General features: G+C 41.9%; 2 protein-coding genes across 3 annotated transcripts; both read left to right on the top strand.

The window, feature by feature from the left end:
- The first annotated feature begins 308 nt into the window (after nt 1-308).
- Nucleotides 309-10,081, top strand: LOC308118845 (ATP-dependent 6-phosphofructokinase, liver type-like). 2 transcript variants are annotated; one of them, XM_080478469.1, is made up of 22 exons: nt 309-624; nt 1,417-1,490; nt 1,612-1,689; nt 2,582-2,771; nt 2,974-3,139; nt 3,659-3,703; nt 4,292-4,400; nt 4,723-4,818; nt 5,050-5,142; nt 5,553-5,678; nt 5,769-5,833; nt 5,938-6,001; nt 6,085-6,231; nt 6,328-6,398; nt 7,087-7,174; nt 7,268-7,420; nt 8,294-8,458; nt 8,550-8,611; nt 8,947-9,058; nt 9,149-9,248; nt 9,349-9,454; nt 9,537-10,081. In XM_080478469.1, the coding sequence occupies exons 1-22, from the start codon at nt 522-524 to the stop codon at nt 9,682-9,684; spliced, it is 2,361 nt and encodes a 786-aa protein (XP_080334595.1). In that variant the 5' UTR covers nt 309-521; the 3' UTR covers nt 9,685-10,081. The 2 variants fall into 2 exon arrangements, with proteins under 2 accessions (XP_080334595.1, XP_080334596.1); XM_080478470.1 differs by having other exon boundaries at nt 316-624; nt 2,582-2,732.
- A 5,155-nt stretch (nt 10,082-15,236) lies between these two features.
- On the top strand, nt 15,237-19,705 carry tmem169b (transmembrane protein 169b). The gene is made up of 3 exons (XM_080478375.1): nt 15,237-15,412; nt 15,988-16,407; nt 17,160-19,705. Exons 2-3 carry the CDS (start codon nt 16,134-16,136, stop codon nt 17,792-17,794), a joined length of 909 nt encoding a protein of 302 aa, XP_080334501.1. The 5' UTR covers nt 15,237-15,412; nt 15,988-16,133; the 3' UTR covers nt 17,795-19,705.
- Nucleotides 19,706-20,179: the final 474 nt, after the last annotated feature.

The raw sequence follows: 20,179 nt of genomic DNA, 5'->3' as shown, positions 1-20,179 counted from the left end.
AAGTGGATTCTCAGTGCTTCTGGTAGATTTTAGGATTCTTTCAGTTGATTTTATACATGATCGGATGACATTTACAATTTTGTTGTACTTTTTAAAATGACACTAAATCTATCTATCTATCTATCTATCTATCTATCTATCTATATGTGTGTACCATCCACATGATGAAACGGAGGAGGAGGGGTGTGTGCGTGTCGTACGTGCAGTTTGTCTCAGGCTAAAGTGGAGTGGGCGGGGCTCCGTCTCTCCGGGACGTGCGGGTTGACAAAGTGAACGCTCACCGCTGTATGGCCCGGCCCTCTGCGCGGGGCGGAGTCAACTGGCCGAGAGGTGTAACCTCTCGAGCGCCCGTCGGTCGCGTGAAGTTAAAACTGCTGCCAACGAGGAAGCGACATCTGGAACGAGTTGTACCCGCTGCTCGGCGCCTCCTCCTCCTCCTCCTCCTCACCACCACCTGTGCAGCTGCAGAAGTCCTTGGCTCCCTGGTCTTCCCGGGTCTTCCCGGGTTCAGGTGTCCCAACATGGAGTCGGCGAGAAGAATGGCCTCCATGGATCTGGAGACGCTGAAGATGACGGGGGCTGGTCGGGCCATGGCCGTGCTGACGAGCGGGGGAGATGCACAAGGTGTGGTAATGAGCTGCTGTCTGCATCTGGAATTAACTGAAACCTGGAGAAAACAAAAAACAAAAACAAAAAAAGGGGGGGGGGGTTGTTTACACACTTGTGGAGGCTCGTGCAGGTCAAAGGTCACGAGGTGGAAGACGCATATTTATCTAATTGTCAGTGGAAGAAATGTATTTGTCCTCTCTAAGACGGCTGTGAGTCTTCATACTGCTGTGTGCTGCTTTTTAACACTGTTGTTTATGTGCAGATTAAGATTCCAATTCATAGGAAATGATTAAAGACCAGAGATTAATACAAAATCAAACCACAAATCATTCATTTGTAAGAGAAAAAAAACAAAATCAAAGTGTCAGTCATATTATTAAACTGCTTATTATTGTAATGCAATGAGAGTCATTCTGTCCTCGGTTGTTAGTGTGGGGTGGGATTCACAGGGGGCGCTACAGAGCTGCAGGGGTCAGCAGCATTGTTTGACTGCAATGTCTTCTATGCTTACTTGTACTGTGTATCCATACTCTTCATGTCAACATATTTGGCCAATCAGATGAAGTCCTACCGCTCTGCTTGTAATTCACTTTATTGCCTTATTACTTCACAACTGGGGACGGCCGGTCAGAAGCACAAAAATCAGGGAAAATTGACAGAAAACGACAAACGCCTGCCTGTTGTCAGTCTCCAGGGTGTAGACAGCACCTTTGTCCATTTCGTCCCTCCATGCAAAGAGGTGTGTTGTAACATCCGGTGGGTGTAATCACATGGTGAGTGTCCTTTGTGCCCCTGTTCTTCATCCAGGGATGAACGCGGCTGTCCGAGCTGTGGCCCGGATGGGCATTTACGTGGGGGCCAAGGTCTACCTTATTTACGAGGTAAACTGGCTTCTTCCTCTTGTTTACACTGAGCGGCCTCGTGTGTTCATTCACATCATGTGGGCTGTTTATTGTTGCTTGACTGACCCACAGTGCTCCGGTTTTGTTTACTGATTTTCAGGGATATCAGGGTTTGGTGGATGGAGGCGACAACATCAAACTGGCTCACTGGCACAGCGTGACCAACATCATCCAGCTGGTAGGTTAACGTAGTAACTGTGGCGGGAGCAGCGGAAATCGGAGAGTAATTGCTAAATGGGATGTTATGTGTTGAAACCGACGGTAGACGATCAACCAGTCAGAGTTCTAAAACCACCTAGATACCAATAGAAGTATATAGCAAGTATAATCCAGAAACTCTATTTTATTTCTACTGCATTTCTATCCATTTACTCTGCTCAGTCTTTTGCAGTCCAGTATGACAGATACGTTCTTTAATGCAGTAACATTTAACAGCCAGTGCAGCATCTATAGCTGAATATTAAAAGCCTGCTGTTGTTTAGTCACATACTTATTAAGACTGTTTTCTATTCTTCCTGGTCATGTTTCTTTCTCTTTCTATTTCTCTTTGTTCACGTCAGAATTTTATTATTTTCATCTGTATCCTCTCGTCTCCTCTCTTACTGGTAATAGTCTGGTAAGGACTGTTGCTGCATGTTCTTTTAGAAGCTACATTGTTAAGAGAAATGTCACAAGCTTTCCACTGTTCTTTTTTTTTGCACTGGCTGCTTTGAATTTATTTAACAAACGTCTTGAGGCTATTTTTTTGTTTTTGAGAGTGAATGGGTTGCTTGCTTTAATACCGTTCAACCAGAAGGAAAAACTCAAAATAAGGACACAGTGTTTGAGTCCGTGTCGTTCTCAGCCTTTTGTGGATATGATCCAAAACAATATCTACGTGTGAGTGCTCGGCTATGAATTGTGTGCGTCTCAAACAAGAAGAGTGAACTTCATTTCAGTGAAAATCTTGTTTGGACCGCTGATTAATGCACACATTCTTATATATTTATATATAGATATATATATTTTTAGATTAGCATCCATTGTCCTTTCTCTGTTTCTGACTGGTTAAAATATCATTGGTGCTGCAGGGTGGGACCGTGATCGGTAGCGCCCGCTGTAAGCCCTTCACGACCCGTGAGGGCAGGCTCGCTGCCGCCTTCAACCTGGTGAAGAAAGGCATCACCAACCTGTGTGTGTGCGGTGGAGACGGCAGCCTCACCGGCGCCAACATCTTCCGCAGTGAGTGGAGCGGCCTGCTGGATGAACTGGTACAGAAAGGTAACCTTGCACGCCGCACGCCGGACCTCAAAACAGTGCAGTAATACATAATTCACATGTTGTTGAAGGGAAAATAATAAAAGCTTCTTAATGTTTCTTTGGCCATTGTCCAAGATTCATTTTCATGCATAGCGAGAAGGTCAACAGGTACAGCATGTACTGTTAAATACACTGTTAAAGCAGCAGTACTGCGCCACTTCAGGACGGATCACAGACGCTCTGGCGAAGCAGCACACCCACCTGAACATCGTCGGCCTCGTGGGCTCCATCGACAACGACTTCTGCGGCACCGACATGACCATTGGAGCCGACTCGGCGCTGCATCGCATCATGGAGATAATTGATGCGATCATGACCACCGCACAGAGGTCAGACACCGAACAGTGACACTGGAGCAGCTGCTGGCTTCTTCAAAGCCTGAATTAAAACATTTACTCACACACCAGATACTCTGTCGTTCACTCATTAGAACTATGAGCACAATGAGCTTCAGCAGGACACACTGCGTACAGCTTTAGTGCATTATTGGTGATACAGTTATAGGAGAGGGATTTACTGGAGCCAGATGATTTAAAAAAAAAAAATTTAATTTAAAAATGAATGAACTCCTTTTTGACTTTGGTCTGCTGCAGTTGTCGTTTCAAGATTAGATATTAGATCATTTCACATTACCTGCAAAGTATCTGATTTAAGGCTGGAGGAATGCGACCATCTCTGCCAAGTCATTTGTGAAGTCGCTCTGCCATTTAAGCCGATCAGACATGCTCTCCGCCGTGCCCAGACTTGCTCCCCCAGAAGTCAGCGTGTGCTCCGTTTGTGTGCGCAGCGTTTCTTCAGGAGTTTATTTTGGGTTTTGTTTGACTTTAACCATTTTGCACCTCCTACAGCCACCAGCGCACTTTTGTTCTGGAGCTCATGGGGCGACACTGTGGGTGAGTATTTTTGACTCATTTTGCTACTTGGAATTGGCTTCAGAACGCCGTGGTATTTGGGTTTTTTTTTTTTGTCTGTGTTGTTTGTTTGGATCAGGAATGAACAACCTTAATCAATGTGAGGAACCCAAAAAAATCAATGCCCTAGAAATAAACTCAGTGAAACAGTCATTTGGAGTATTTCAAATGGATAACATTGTTCCCTGTCCTTGAAATGATCAAAATAACTTATGAAACATTGAATTAATATCTGGAAATTGGTTTGCTTGGTAACGTGGAGGCCACTGGTGTGTATCAAGGATGGGAATTAGTACAATTTATTGTATCACTCATTACATTGATTACATTCAGGTAACTTGGGAATTTTCGGCCAAAATGTTTTAACAACTGTCGGTACTTGAGCCGTTCAACTTCCTAAAATGTCTTCAGTTCATTTTATCATGACAGATATAACAGAGGTTTAGCCGCACAATGACGTAACATTCATGGTGAATCGTTGTTTTTTTTGTTTTTGTTGCTTTATTTAAGCACCTCTCCGTGGTTCTGCGTGAGTGACGACCCTGTGCACCTTTGCCTCACTTCCTGTAGGTATCTGGCGTTGGTGTCAGCTCTGGCTTCTGGCGCAGACTGGCTCTTTATTCCAGAAGCTCCTCCAAAGGAGGGCTGGGAGGACCGTATGTGTGCTCGGCTCGAGGGGGTGAGAGAACATAACATAACATGTCTGGACTGCATCAGCAGCTTAAACACATTTAAATACATTTCAGCCAATCACACGGGACCCTTTGTAGGACCTCTGAGATTTGGTGGGTCTTTAAATGGGCTTCTTTGTGATTGCATTGTGTCAAGATGGAACAGAACTTTTGTTAATCTGAGCTAAGAGGGCATCCAACCTGGTACTGGCAAGGTGTACATTTAGCTGTGGTCAGTGATTGTACTTATGTTCACAGGGAGAGGTTTTTAGGAGAGATAAGTGCCGAATGAGGTACACTGTGGAATGTATTGACCTTGTTCACCTGCAGAGCCGCACAAAGGGATCAAGACTCAACATCATAATCATGGCAGAAGGAGCCATTGACATGAATGGGGAACCCATCTCCTCATCCTACGTTAAAGATGTAAGTTTGTTGGCGACTCTTCTTTATCTAACAGATGCTCCACAGCCAAGACAAGTTTGTAGAATAAGTCCCAAAACACAGATTGTGTGCAAGTTTATAGACCATTTAACCTGAAATCCACCATGTTTTACCTCAGTGTGTCATGACTCCAGGGTACATTTGGTGGTAGGTTTGTGGATTATAGGAATGATTTGTTATATCATTAAGCTGAAATGTGTTGTCTGTTTGAAGCTGGTGGTGCAGCGACTGGGTTATGACACCAGAGTGACTGTTCTCGGCCATGTTCAGCGAGGAGGAACTCCCTCGGCGTTCGACAGAATACTGGTACGATGAGCATCATCATTTATTGTTTTTGTCACTTTTTCTCTTTAAACTTTTTCAATTAGACACTGCAAAGAGCAGTTTGTTTATTTAATTCAGTGTAAATGATTGATGCCAAATTCTGCAACGAGCAGTTTCAACCCCATATTTTTAGTTGACAATTTTGAAATAATTTCATCTATTTTAAGAAGTGCTTTACACAATAAAATGTAACAAAAGTTGGCTATTACTGTAAGTCTGAATCAAGTAAAAATAACATTTTAGAAAAAAAAACACTCATCTTGGAAAATGATCTTCTACACAGTTAAACCATTTGTTTTGAGTTGCATGTTTATTAGACAAGTCATCAGTCACATGACAGGACTTGTTCAGAGGCGATTTCCTCCGAGGTTCTCCGTGTTGCCTGTGTGCAGAGCTGTAAGGTGGGTGTGGAGGCCGTGGTCGCGCTGATGGAGGCCTCGCCTGACACGCCGGCTTGTGTCATCGGCCTCTCGGGTAACCACGCCGTCCGGCTGCCTCTCATGGAGTGCGTAGAGTTGGTGAGTCGCTCTCACTTCTTCGTTTTGTCAGACAAGATGACGCAGGAGGTGGGGAGTTGAGCCCTGATTGTATTTGACTCTCCTCCGCAGACGAAATTGGTGCAGAAAGCCATGAACGAGAAGAGGTTTGACGAGGCTATCAAGCTGCGTGGAGGGTGAGTGCCGAGTGCACAAATAGTTTGTCGGAACCAATAGAGCATATGTTTATGAATTCATTTAATCCTACAAGCAACTATTTAATTTAATTTTCTTCCTCCAGGAGTTTCGAGAGCAACTGGAACATCTATAAACTTCTTGCCGTCCAGAAACCTGCCGTCACCGCGGTAAGTCTCACACAGCCTGAACAATTTGTGAAATGATCAGAGAATGTGAACTTTTTCCTCACCTTTGCTTTATATTCCATCAGAGCAATTTCACTCTGGCAGTCCTGAACGTGGGCGCTCCAGCTGCGGGCATGAACGCGGCAGTGAGATCAGCTGTGAGGTTGGCACTCACGCATGGACACAAGGTCTACGCCGTCCATGATGGATTTCTAGGACTCGCCAATGGCGACGTAAGGGCCCCAGTATTCTCACCGTGAAGGTGACTGTAATAATCTCCCTGTGAAATTTATGAAAATGAGAGGAAACTAATTTCTGTGTGCCAGCAGGTGTTTGAGATGAAGTGGCACATGGTGGCAGGATGGACAGGTCAAGGAGGCTCGCTGCTGGGGACCAAACGGTGAGTGGAAGAGCCTGTTGAACTTCATTATTAGGAAGGAGTATAACCCTCTGGCAAAAAAAACAACTAATTCGACAAGAATTTCTGCTTGGAGGTCGACCAAATAATCAGGTTGTAGTTGACCTTGTGCAGACTCCTGTGAAGACTGATCAGGTATTCATTGAAGGTACTTGATGTAGGAGTTGATGAAATATTTCATTCACGTAAATGGGTCAAACCGTGAGGTCAGAGCACCCTTGACTTTCAGCCGGCTCATCAGATCATTCTTCAGTTACTATTGGGCCTGATTTAGTAAAGGTTTGTGGAGTATAAAATTGTAAAAACCTTTGTTGATAAGTTGACGACACTTGTGATTCCATGTTATCAGGCTATATTTTATACTGCTGGGAGCTCACGTCATCATCTAATCACTCCAGGTTGAACTCCATGAAAGAAGCACTGCAACAGTTTCATGTAAACAGGGTGTGAATCATGCAAAACTTTCCTATTATTACTGACCTATTATTTTGTGATGTCTGTCGATCTTAGCTGATCATCTGCAAAAAGCATGCCACGGCCTCTAGTCTGCAGCTGTCAGTGGACAGAGCCCTGAAACACTAATGGAAATGCAGCACAAGTCACACTTAGATAGAAAAAGAGTGTAGGAAAGTGGGGCTGTGCTCATTTGATGTCTGTCGTCTCCTTTCAGAACCCTTCCCAACAAAAACCTGGAGAAGATTGTAGAAACCATCACCAAATTAAACATCTCAGCTCTGCTGGTCGTCGGAGGCTTCGAGGTCGGGTTTCATAGCACACGTTCTGAAAGTGAATTCGTTGTGTGCACACTTGCATCGTCAGCGTTGTAATGTTCCTCTGTGCCGTGTTCCAAGGGTTATGCCGGCGTGCTGCAGCTGTTTGAAGCCCGCCATCAATACGATGAGCTCTGCATCCCCATGTGTGTTATCCCTGCTACCATCAGCAACAACGTGCCGGGAACGGACTTCTCTGTCGGAGCGGACACTGCCGTCAACTCTGCTATGGAGGTAGCGCTGAGCAGATGGCGGCTTAACAGAGAATCGTTGATGTTTTAGGTTAGAGGTTAACAAAGGTTGAATCGACAGCCATTACTGCTAATATGAGCTCAACTTTAAACTTTTTTCCACACATCTATCGAGAAGGTCGAGCGGCCGTTTAGCTAAAAGCAGTTCACCAGTCCATCCCAGTGTTTACATCAGTAATAACTCAAAGTGTTCAGCATATGATTGTTTTAATGGATGGGTGACAACAAAAAGAATGGATTTTGAAGTGCAGTCTCTTTGATATGTGAAAATTATTTAACAAGTACCAGATGTGAGCTGCAGTTCAGCTTGTTGATCCATGTCCACTCTGATGAAAGTCATCACAACTGTCCGGTAGGAATCGATCACTGCAAATGCAGGTGTAAATTGTGAGCCCATGCATCACACCACATTGAAGAATTAAAAATAAGTGCAGCTTATGTGTGTGTGTATGATGTGTTTGCAAGCAGGCTGATTAGTAAGTCGAACCTATAGCAGATGTTGTAGGTGATGTGTCTCATTAGGTACATTGATACTAGTGGAGGCACCTTCTTGTTTAGTGTTTAGGGCAGTTAATCCAAAATGTGTTAGTATGAAGAAAATGCCTCAGTGTTTTGACGCCTCTTGTAATTCTCTTAACTTGCAAAATGTATTACCAGACTAATCAAGAAGTGACACAGCCCTTACAGACATTTTCATCGTAAAGCTTTGAAGGATCAGTAGTGAACCCTTAGTTTTTTTAGTAGTACCCAGTATGAACAGCTTCTGAAGTTGGAGGTTGATTAGGAGCCTGTTTGAGTCTTTTTCTCCCAAATGTAATTAACTAAAGCATCTGTGCTGATTCCCTTTTGAATTCAGGGCTGTGACAAGATAAAGCAGTCGGCCTCAGGGACCAAGAGACGAGTGTTTGTGGTGGAGACTATGGGCGGCTTCTGCGGCTATCTGGCAACCTCCACCGGTATTGCTGTGGGTGCCGACGCAGCTTACATCTTTGAAGACCCCTTTAACATTCATGACCTCAAGGTAAGAGTGGAAGATAGAATCCTATCGTACCCCCCCCCCCCCCCCCCCCCCCCGTAAATCTTCGCCTTTAAATGATGTGTCCTCTTGACAGACCAATGTGGAGCATTTGGCTGAAAAGATGAAGAAGGACATCCAGCGAGGTCTGGTGCTGAGGTACATAACAGCCATTCAGCTGCACAGAAACTCTTCAGAAACACCGTCTGAATGAGCCGGTGAACGCTTCTGGACATCTTATCATCTGCTTTTCATCTGTCGTGTGGCTGCCAGCTCAGTAAATGATTAGACAGCCTCGCAGTCATTAGATAATGAACGTGTTTCACAACATAAAGAACATTGTTCATTTTCAAGTGAAAAAGCTTGAGCATGCAAACATTTCACTGATCAGAAGCCCGATTGAACTCGATTCTTATATTTTACAGACGTTTGAGTTGGTTTGCTGTTTGAAAGATGTTGCAGTTATGTAGGATGTTTTTTTGTTTTGTTGCCAGGAATGAAAAATGCCATGAGAACTACACAACGGATTTCATCCACAGACTGTATTCAGCAGAGGGCAAAGGGATCTTCGACTGCAGAGTCAACGTGTTGGGACACCTTCAGCAGGTACAGAACACTGCAGAGAAAACACCGAGACCTTCAGGAAGAGCGATTTGAGGCGACGTAGCGTACTTACACTGTGTGTTTGTGCTGGAGGGAGGGGCACCTTCTCCCTTTGATAGGAACTTTGGCACCAAGATGGGCGTGAGGGCGATCCAGTGGCTTTCAGAGAAACTGACCGAGAGCTACCGGCAAGGTCGAGCTCCTGAACCCAGCTGAAGTTTGTACGAAAGTCCAATTTGACTGAGCTGCACTGACGACATTCTTTATCCCCCCCCCCCCCCCCCCCCCAACAGGCCGTGTGTTTGCCAACTCGGCAGACACGGCGTGTGTGCTCGGACTCAAGAGGAAGGTCATCTCTTTCACCCCGGTCTCTGAATTGAAGGATGCGACAGATTTTGAGTGAGCGCTCCACAAACACACTTTCTTTCAAACAGCCGGACTCCAGTGTTGTCTTCAGCATTAAGTCTTCCATGTTTTACAGGCACCGGATGCCCAAAGTCCAGTGGTGGGCTAATCTCCGACCCATGCTCAAAATGTTGGCCAAGTACCAGACCAGCTTCTGCGAATACGTTCCAGGAGAGATGGAGCACGTAACCCGACGCTCCATCAGCATCGACTCAGGATTCTAGGGTTCTTCCAGCAAACGGCATGCGCCACATTTTTTAACCCTTATCGTTCCATCCATTGTTTCAGAGAAAACGCTACGTACTTTAAAACAGGTCATTGTAGCGAGAGTATATTAAATTCACATTAAAAAAAAAAGTTTATTTCAAGTATTAATTTATTGAATGTATCATTCATTACAAAGTTTGGTGCTGGGTAGACTCTAATGCTTCAATATCAATGTATTAAAATCACATTTTAAATATATATACTATGAATTTATGATAAGCAACTAAATACAAGTTCAATTCATTTAAAAAAAAAAAAAAAAAAGCATGTTGGTGTGAAATATTCTTGTATAAATCTATAAAAGTCTTAAAGTCAGAATGTGATTGTAACTCAACGGACCAGCGTTCATTTAATTCCTTTTATATACTGTGTTTGACTGAAACACTGAAACTCTGTCTACTAACACTGAAACAAAAAGCATCGATGTGCATTTCATTTTAACTGTCAAACTTGTCTTATAACTAATGTAGCTTAACAGAAAAAGGAACTTGTGTTGGGTATCGTTGTTGTGATGCTGATGCGACCTCCCCGTCTCCAATAAAATAAGCTTCAACTCAAAGGGCAAACAATTATTTGAACATGAAGAAGTGACACGGTCATGTGACTCAGTAACTGAACAAGAAGAATCCTGAAAAAGAAACTACCCAACAGGTCAAATTCAATATTTTAGATTTTTTTTGTTTGTTTTTGTGGAGCTTTCAGAAGTTGAACGAAAATGGAAACTCCTGCGCGCTCTCTCCTTTGGTAGCTGACTGAGGGGCTTCAGAGAAGGCGAACTGGAAGTCCTCACTCTGCTCTGGTCGGCCAAACAGGAATTCAGGACCTTCAAAAACCAAAACATGTCTTACAAAGCAGAACACACACACACACACACATCACAGTAACATCGTGGGTTTTTTGTTTTACTTACCTCCTGGAGACTTTGATTCTGGGGTTTTCTGCTATAAGAAAACAGAATTGTATAATTCTGTCCCAATTATGAGACCAGGAGAAAAGAAGAATTTGGACTTTACCTTCTCGTTGAAAAGGGAGCCGGTGAAAGCAAAAGGTGATTCCTGCAAAACAAAACTATGTTAGTCCAGAGTTACAAAACAGTTTTTTGGTAAAAAATCCAATTTCTTCACTCCGTCCTCGCCTCCTCCTGTGATGAATCTGGTTCAAATCCAAATCCAGCGAAGCCTGGAGTGCTGGGACCGGAGTTTGTCGAGAACAAGAAATACGGGGATTTGGTCTCAGAAGCCTCCTGACCTGGGGAGCTGCTGAGGCTGAAGGGAATAAAGAATTGCTCTTAGAAGTTATGACCTCAAGTTTCAAAGTGTTCACTCCAGAGACGACCTTACTTCAATGGGGATGTTGAGCTTGATGACACGGGGGTCATCATTGCCAAAAAAGAATGAACATTCTCTCGAGATGGTGTTGAAGGGAAAACGGCAGGTCCCTCGCTCTGCTCTTCATCGGCGGCTCTTCTTTCCGTCTCTCCAGCCTCCTGCTCATTAGATACAGTGGACTGCTGCTCCTACACACACACACACACACACACACACACACACACACACACACACACACACACACACACACACACACACACACACACACACACACACACACACACACACACACACACACACACACACACACACACACACACACACACACACACACACACACACACGTTGACTATTGAACCTAATACAACGGATCCAATTCAATATTATAAAGGTAAATAAGACATTGTGAATAATTATTAGTTCCACTGTTATGGAGTACAAGTACAAGGTATTTAATATCTTGATCGCAAAGGTCTTGAATTAAAGATATTTGAACCCTTGTAATTTAAACAGCTGTGGATGCCGCCAACACAGATACACTTAACGGTTCAAATGTGACAAAACTGTTGATACCAAATTGTCATCCAGTTGTGAAGTGATCTGATCTTGGTCTTCAAAGCTCCTGTCACCAGACTGACTTTGCTCTGGAGAAAAGATTATTTCACAGACAGTTTAATATGCCAAAAACACCGACAGCATTACAACTGGTACATTAAGAGGAAAGATTCCACATACTGTCGTATCGATCCGGACTCTACTCACCGTGCGACTGTGGGCTGGACCACAGCTCCTTGCCAGGTTTCTGTGAGGAAGCGCCGCAGGCCTCTACATCCTGAACAGGATTTTCACCGCAAATCTCTTCAGAATTTTCCTGATCAAAGAGGAAATTTATACCAGGACAGGAGCGATTGATGGAATTTCTAGTAGATTTCTTCTTTTGATGTGCTAAGACGGCAGATCGGTGCATCTGCGTACCCTTGTCTGGTGGAGTTGAAGCGAGGTGAGGTCAATGGACGCATCAGAGTCCATCTTTTCCTGTCCGTCTAATTGCCTCTCTTGTTCTGTTGTGGGCTGCTGAACGAAAACACTGGAAAGAAAGACGGACTCTGAAAAACTGAATTTGGCTGGAATCAAAGTGGGATTATTCTTTGTTATCCGAAAGAGTCTGAGCAAAGTACCTGTCAGGTAGATTCTCAGTGGAGCAACAAGCAACTTCTGGAGCTGTTCAGGCAGACATTAAAGTAACTGTATGAAAAGCTGTAGATATTGCAGGCCTGCCCATAAAAAATAAATATATATATATATATATATAAAAAGTTTATTACCAGTGAGATGGTTCAGCTCCGTCTGCTTCATTGTTATTTGATCATCGCAAATCTTGAGCCTATGCTCAATCTCCTCTATCTCAGCTTGCACCACGAGGAGCTTTTGAGCGAGAGGATTTTGAAGATAATATTCTTTATGGGACTGAAATTTCGCTCTATAGCTTGCAATTCTCTCGTCGTAGACTTCCCTTGTTTCATTGCAAAGAAACAACAATTAGGCTTGGTGTGTGACGACAAAACGGACAAACCACTCCCAACTGAACTCACTTGTCCTTGCTGAAGCTGGCCTTTCTACTCTCCAGTTCTACTTTCAGCCTCTGCTCATACTGCAGAAGCAGGCCGTTCGCCGCCCTCAGCCTCAAAGAACAAGAACCAGTATAAATGTCATAGCACAGTTCATAATCGATCCTTCTTAATGTTCACGTCACTTTAATCTGTCATAGAATGGTATTTATCACCAAGTCACCCTTTTTTGAAAAGTCCTACCGTTCTACATTTATCTTAGTATGATTGTATGTCTTCTGCTTCACATTGATGTCCTCGTTCAGCTGCTGGATATCTTTTTTTGTTGTTTCAATGCACAACTTCTTCTCAGCAACAAGGGCTCGGCACACTGTAGACACAACGTGTTAGTTGAGACTTCAGGCTTGACACAAGTACTGTGACATAAAAACTCAAGACAGTCTCTCTATAGCTCTATAAGCTTCTCACACAGACTGTATATGTTTCATTGACATTGACGTGTCATTTAGGTAAAAATAAGTTATTTTCATTGCTGCCTATAAACTATATCTTTTTTCAAGATCAGCTTTTTTTTTTCTTACAGTGGCATACTTTCAGGATCATTTTCAGACATACCTTCGAGTTGTTGCTTAAGTTCATCCTTCTTTTGCAAAAGCTCCTGAGTGTCAAGACCTGTGAATATTATCCAAGTTTATGAACAATTTATACAAAAAACAAAAACATCAATAATATAAACAATCTGTCTAAAAGCATATAATGCAGCACCGTGCGAAGACAAAATAACAGATAATAAATAAACTGATCACCAGAGATGGCAAAATACATACATTCTCAACGTTCATGACGTTTTGATTCTTGATAAAGTAGATTCCTATCTATCAAACATACTTTTTACTCAAGTCAAAGTCAGAAAGTCACAGCTTTCAAATAGAATTACCTGACCTAACCCTAAATCTAAAAGCGCCCATGAGACTACACATCATTTCTGTTCTTCAAGCCGACAAATGAGCTGGTTTTTAGGTCATTTCTTTCTTGTTAAAACCCTTGTTCAACATTATTTCCAGCACTGTATGATAGATACTGAAGTAGATGTTTTTCCTTGGTGGTTTAGGACTTTCTAATGTTACTGGCATCTGTTTGATGATCGTTGAATGGTGGAATGAATGTTGAGCAAAATAAAACTAAAGGAACTAAAACTAAAGGAGGAAGGGTGGAATATGCACAAGTTGGTTTTATTTTTTTATATTCTGTTTATTTGCCTTTTTAGTTACTGATTGGTTGCTTTCTTTACTTTTTTTGGTGGTTGTTGATTTTTTTAGATGCAAGCAGTTTGACTGGAAGTAGAATTTATTAAAATGATGTGCCTCTTCCTATTCCTTTTCTATCTTGTTAAGTTTTCATCTTCATTCATTTTAGCCATATTTTTCTTTTACTTTGCTGTATTTCAAAAAAATAAAACAAATCAATGAATACATGTATTTGATTGAAACAATGGGATGTAAAGGTGAGCACAAAATCTGAAATCTCTGCAATACAGTCACATTATTTATCACTTTATACTTTTATAAATGAGAATTAATTACATTATTGTCTAATTTTGTACAGAACATGCAAAAGTTCGAAGGGTTGAGGCTAATGCTAGCCACTTAGCCTGTCCTTAGCTTTAGCCGAACAGCTAACAAGCTAAATTAAAACAAAAACCAAGAAAACCAAGTGAATAAGAAAAGTTTCACCGCCCCACAATAAATGTGTTGAGTTAACTCACCAAGATGAAAAAGAAGGCGGTTTATGTCATCAAATGAAAACTGTTCACCCATTTTTTATCAAATATCAGCTGATCCGTTTGTCAGTTTGTAAAACGTTAGGCCTGAGACAGCTCGTGCACCAAGGAGCAACACTCAAACAAATATAATAAGGATTTGCATTATTCAGATTCAGCCCTTTCAAATTGGAGAATATTACAAAAAGGTTTTGTAATATTCTTTTTTTCTTCACATTTCATTTTCGTTGCATTTATTGATTGATTGATTGATTGATTTGTTTATTTATTTACTTATTCCATTTTTAAAAAATCCCACCATGGTTGATTGAAAAGTTTTGTTATGTTTGCTCTAAACAAGACACATAAAACAGAGTTATTTATTCATTTTCGTTTATGTGTTTAAACATTGACCTTTTTTTTTTTTTTTTTTTTTTAAATTACGTACATTTACCATATCAACTTTATTTCAAAGAAACGCTTTAAAAACAACCACAGTGGACCAACGTGGTATTTAAAAAAAAAAAAGTACACATATTCATATTCTATTAATGAATTTTTTGTTGACTTATTTTCTTAAATTTTTTCAAGTTGAATATTTCTTCTATTCTGTTCTCCGCAACACTGTAAAATAATTTTCCTCTGGGATTGATTTGGAAGGTTTTTTTTGGTTTGTTTTATATTGCTACTCGTACTGAAATATTTTTTCTTTGTGTGTATTTTGATAGATAGTCTTTAAAGCTGGAGAAACCATAGACATAATACGTATAATGTCTATGGGAGAAACCCCTACACTGTTAGTTTCCTGAGTTCTGTTCACATGACAGCAGTGTGGGGTCCTGGATTGGCGTGACAGATCTTGGGGGGCGGGATCACTGCTATTCTGGAAATCATTTTGCGTAGCGCATCTGTATCGGCCAAACACTCAGATGTGTGGGATCCTGCACAGTTTCCGACTATTTAACTGGGTTGTTTTTTTTTCTCCCTTCGATCCAGCCCGTGTGCCCGGTGGTCGTCCCGTCTGTTGGAGGTGAGAATGGATCTTTGGAGAAATGTCCCGGCAGCAGCGCACATTCACCGGCTGCGTCTGCAGACAAAAGAGCGGACATGGGTGGGATTTAAATGGGAGGGGATCAGCTGTATCAATGGTTGCATTGTCGATTTCAGCCGGTATTTTTGTCAATCTATGCACTCCATTTAGGAGAAAAACACTTAATTCCATCAGTGACTTGTGCAGTTTTCCTTTGATTGTGTAATATAAGGAGGTGGGATGTTGTTCTGCTGCGCTGTCATGCAAAAAGCCCCCTCCTCCTCCTCTTTCAACAAATCTATTATGTCCTTTTGGGATCTACCTTTTTTTTTTCCCCATCCAGGCACCATCACATCCAAAAACGATGTGATATATGCTGATTAAACACCAACACATAGAGAGAGACATGATCTGTTGTGTGCTGTGCATAATCTGGGCCATGATCATACACAGGATTATATGGAGACTTGGGGGAGAAAAAGAAAACAAACATGCTTTTTTTTTATAATGATGCTCTTTCTGTTTGTGTGCATGTGTGGATGTTTTTTTTTTTTTTAATTATTATTATTTTGCAGTCAGCCACTCCTGCCACCTTGATCCAAAGCTTAAAGCAATGGGTGGTAATCATTTATGGTGTTTGGGATTTCACTATTAATCTTTATACATTGTCACTCATCAAAAAGTAGTTCCGGAGTCAGAGTCTGTGTGGTTGAATGAGAGTATGGCGCAGGTAGAGGAGCCTCAAACCGAAGGAGAGGGCAGCCCCCAGATGATCTCCTTAAGATCTGACACATCAGGGAATCCTCCAGACGACGGAGAAGGGGGTCCCTCAATAAGGAGGAAAAGAAGAAAGAAGAAAGAACCACGACCCGAGTCTATAATTGTCTACCGTTCTGAATTGGAGAGGGCGCCCGGAGAGGACCAAGGCGGAGAAGAGGGAGCAGAGAGGAGCGCTGAAGAGGGTGCTAAGTTTCTCTGCACACCCACAGGTGAAGGTAAGAGGACTGACATGTTCTGTTAACATGAAGGCACATGCCGGGTAGTAACACAGGAGGACAGGAAGTTTGACTTTGTGTGATCCTTCTTTCAGGACTATTCTATCTCTGAATTTAGATTTATAAATCTAATTGATGTAAACATACTAGTTCCACTGAATTTAATCATTAGTGTTGGTTATAGACCCTCCCGATCCTACTTGATTGCAATATAAAAACTGTGATCATCTTTACAGTTTAAAACTCATCCTTCTCTTTAATGTGTAGGTGTCTTTTTCAAAGCATTTTTTATTTTTTATTTTTTTAAATCGTGCTGCCTACACACTTGACATCATGCTGCATGTGCTTTCTTGAACTATATTGTGGATGGATGAAACAGCATCTCTTGAAACCTTTTTGAAAATAATTACTTGTCCCTTTTAAAAGTGAATGCTCTCCTTTGCAGAGCAGATTGAAAGCTGCGCCACACATGCATTTATATAGTGAAAATATAGTGGGGGGGACACATGAAATCTAAACAGGAGAACTTCAGATACAAGAATATTTCTGCCATTTTTAGTTGCTCTTACTACAAACCAACCGAGGTGCCACTCGTCTACCACGTTACACTACAGACACACAAACTGTACAACAGATGACATCACAGACTCCACAGATTTCTATTGCGGTTTAGAGACATGAGCTTAACCTTTAAATGCATGCATTCATACATTAATGTTCCTAACGTCTTATGCCATATTGTCTCTTACCAGGAGGAAGCTGGAGCCTTCCCCCAGACAGCCGTTATGTCACCCTGACGGGCACCATCACCCGGGGGAAGAAGAAGGGTCAGGTGGTGGACATCCACGTCACTTTGACTGAGAGGGAACTCAGGGAACTGGCCAAGTCAAAGGAGCGTCTGGATGCGGAGTGTGAAGGGGGGGAAGGCTCTAAGCGTAGCTGCGGCTTTGGTGCGTGTCAGGGACCCCATGTTGTGCTGTGGAGCATCTCGTGCGCCCCCGTGGTTTTCCTCCTCTCATTCATCACCTCCTTCTACTACGGTACGCTCACCTGGTACAACGTCTTCCTGGTGTACAACGAGGAGCGGACATTCTGGCACAAGATCACCATCTGCCCCTTTCTTATCATCTTCTACCCTATGCTCATCATGCCCATGGCGCTGTCGCTGGCTCTGTACTCCGCCGTGGTGCAGGTATCCTGGGCGTTCAGCGAGTGGTGGCAGGCAGTGCGCGATCTGGAGAAAGGTTTCTGTGGCTGGGCGTGCGGGAAATTGGGTCTGGAGGATTGTTCACCGTACAGCATCGTGGAACTGCTGGACTCGGACACTGTCTGCGGCACGCTGCAGAGCAAGGCGCCCAGTGAATTTGCCCAGACGTCCTCGGTGTGACGGAGGAAACGCTGATGTCCAAAATGCACACTGCTGATGGACTTGAATGGCTTTTAATTATTCAAACAGTTTTTCAGGACATGCGCCAGAGATTTCAAATCCGTTTACAAGTAATTACATTGTCAGTTTCTAACCTTGTGAACAGTAGTTTGGCCAAAACATTCTTATTTCAAAGTTAACTTGAGTAAGTTGAGTAAACATGGACTTATGAAGGTTCTGAGATTTTGCTGAAGACTGCAGATGAAACGCATACCAAGATCCTTTCGTAGGATTTTATTTTTCCTTTAAGTTGGTGAAAGCTGCCTCACTTGATCTTCCTGTAAATTACAACTTTTAAATACTACCTGAACTGTCTGTTGGTGCTGAACTGTGACCACCTACACAATCATCATCAAACCTTTAAGCATTGAAGTTGTATAGTTTTCTTATAGTTTTTTCTGTTTGAGTAATGTCTATAACTATACACAGCCACCAACATTTACTGAACAGCACTGCTACTTCAAGACCTTTTAAATAACCAGGCTGGTTGGACATTTATACGCACACGAACGTTTCACTTCACCTGTATATAGCTGTACCCGAGTATTTGTGAAGGCAACACTGTCTTTTGTATGAAGTCGTCAGATTACTCCCAAAAAACTGGATTTGTTTTTAAAGAAAAAGGCAAGTATTATTTGAAGGTTTTCATATTCCTGTCAAATCAATGAAAAGGGTCAAAAGCAGCAATGTCAATCCCAAAAATCAAATATTCATGGATGAACATCAGTATGTCCTGAAGCCCCAAACCTACAAAATGAGTTTAAAAAATATACTGTATTTCAGTGTTATTAGAGATTTGTTATTATTCCTCGAAACAGGAGGGAACTGTAGAATTAAGCAATTCTAATTTGGACAGGAGGGGATAGCTGATTAGTTTGGGAAAAATTTTTGTGTGGATAATTACAGAGGATATTCATATGGAGTATTTTCAGAACAAGTGTGTGACTTTGACACAGAATAAACTACAATGAAAGCTTATCGCTCTTAGAAATATCTGGTTTTGACAACACAGATTAATACAGAAACGTAGAGAAGTTCTACAGTTTTGTGGATTAGACTTGCTGCTGATATTTTAATTCATGGGATTTGGTACTTGTACCATTTCTTTAAGTTAAGTCCAAACAGGGTTAAACACATAAGAGTTCAGACGAGGCATTTCTTTAACATGTGTGCACTTGTGTTTTTTTGCATTGAGCATAAATGTAATGAGCCTTCCATCACTAGTGCACTCTGCCTTGAGAAGTCTGAGTTCACAAAGGATGTTAACAACATGCAGAAACTCAGTACAGTTCTCTTTTCATCACCCCATACTCAACAGGGTAGTCCTCAACTACAATTAAAAGCCAGAGAGTAAATGTGATAAAGCCACAGTGAAGATACAGAATTCATATTTGTGTATTTATTTTCTCCATGTTGTGAAAATCCCATTGGAACTGGTGTTTCTGATCTTTGACTACTTGTTTTGTCTTCACAGTTTTGGGTTGTCATGGAAAAAAAAAAGAAGAAATCCCTTGTCATTTTCTAGTTGACTTTTTTTCATGCTGTTGTATTTTATTGTTGATATCAACCTTATTTTATATATTTAAGTTCTTGGAAACTCAGAAATTGTTGTAGCTAGCTGTTTTATACTCCAGCACTTTGAAATATCTGCATTGCAAACAGCTTTCATTGACTAAAATGCAAAAAGGTTGTTGGGTTCATTCAAAAACATCAGATGTTTTAAATATTTGGTGAAGTTATGACAAAGTGAAGTAATTCTATTGTATTTTCATACAAGAGGGGACACTAATCGTACTCCACATTACACGTTGTGAATCTACTGGATGCAAAGTAAAGAATTACACAAATCAAATAAAGCCGTGCTGTTACAAATCAATTATATGTGAATAATTAAATCTGTATTTTTTTGTTGTTGTTGAAAAAAGCAGAAAACAAACAAAAGGTATATAATGTTTTCCTGCTGTTGAGGAAATAGCAATGAGTGACTGGTGTCTGTTTTCTGTGCTTGTACATTCACATATGCAAAGGCGAGTCAGCCTGTAACCCTGCAGGATGCTCACTAGTGCAGATGGCTTTCTGGGGGTTGGGTGCTTTGAGACCTGATTATTGGCACCCTAGTGTTAAACTGGGATGCTTGCTGAAGAAAATCCATATCCTGCAATTCAGCGTCAGCGCAGTGCTTGGATAAAGCGCTGTTAAACAAATATTTATTTCCCCTGTTCTCTGCAGTTCTTTTGAAAACACATATTTTATTTAAGTGACATGAAGGCACACTTAACATATAACTAGAAAGACCAGCGGTGTGGTGGAGGTGGGGGTGGACTCTGTATAATTAGCCTCACAGGG

This window comes from Lipophrys pholis (genome assembly GCF_963383615.2).
Source record: "Lipophrys pholis genome assembly, chromosome: 13".
In the NCBI taxonomy this organism is placed as follows: Eukaryota; Metazoa; Chordata; class Actinopteri; order Blenniiformes; family Blenniidae; genus Lipophrys; species Lipophrys pholis.
The sequence above is the reverse complement of the archived record's forward strand: the minus strand, read 5'-3'. Positions and strand labels throughout refer to the sequence as shown.

Bases quoted from the DNA above. Each gene is read 5' to 3' on its own strand.
- LOC308118845 (XM_080478469.1), top strand. From the start codon at position 522: ATGGAGTCGGCGAGAAGAATGGCCTCCATGGATCTGGAGACGCTGAAG. The intron at 9,059-9,148 runs GTACAGAACACT...TTTGTGCTGGAG, and splicing joins TGTTGGGACACCTTCAGCAG to GGAGGGGCACCTTCTCCCTT. The intron at 9,249-9,348 runs GTCGAGCTCCTG...CCCCCCCAACAG, and splicing joins GACCGAGAGCTACCGGCAAG to GCCGTGTGTTTGCCAACTCG.
- tmem169b (XM_080478375.1), top strand. From the start codon at position 16,134: ATGGCGCAGGTAGAGGAGCCTCAAACCGAAGGAGAGGGCAGCCCCCAG. The intron at 16,408-17,159 runs GTAAGAGGACTG...GTCTCTTACCAG, and splicing joins CTGCACACCCACAGGTGAAG to GAGGAAGCTGGAGCCTTCCC.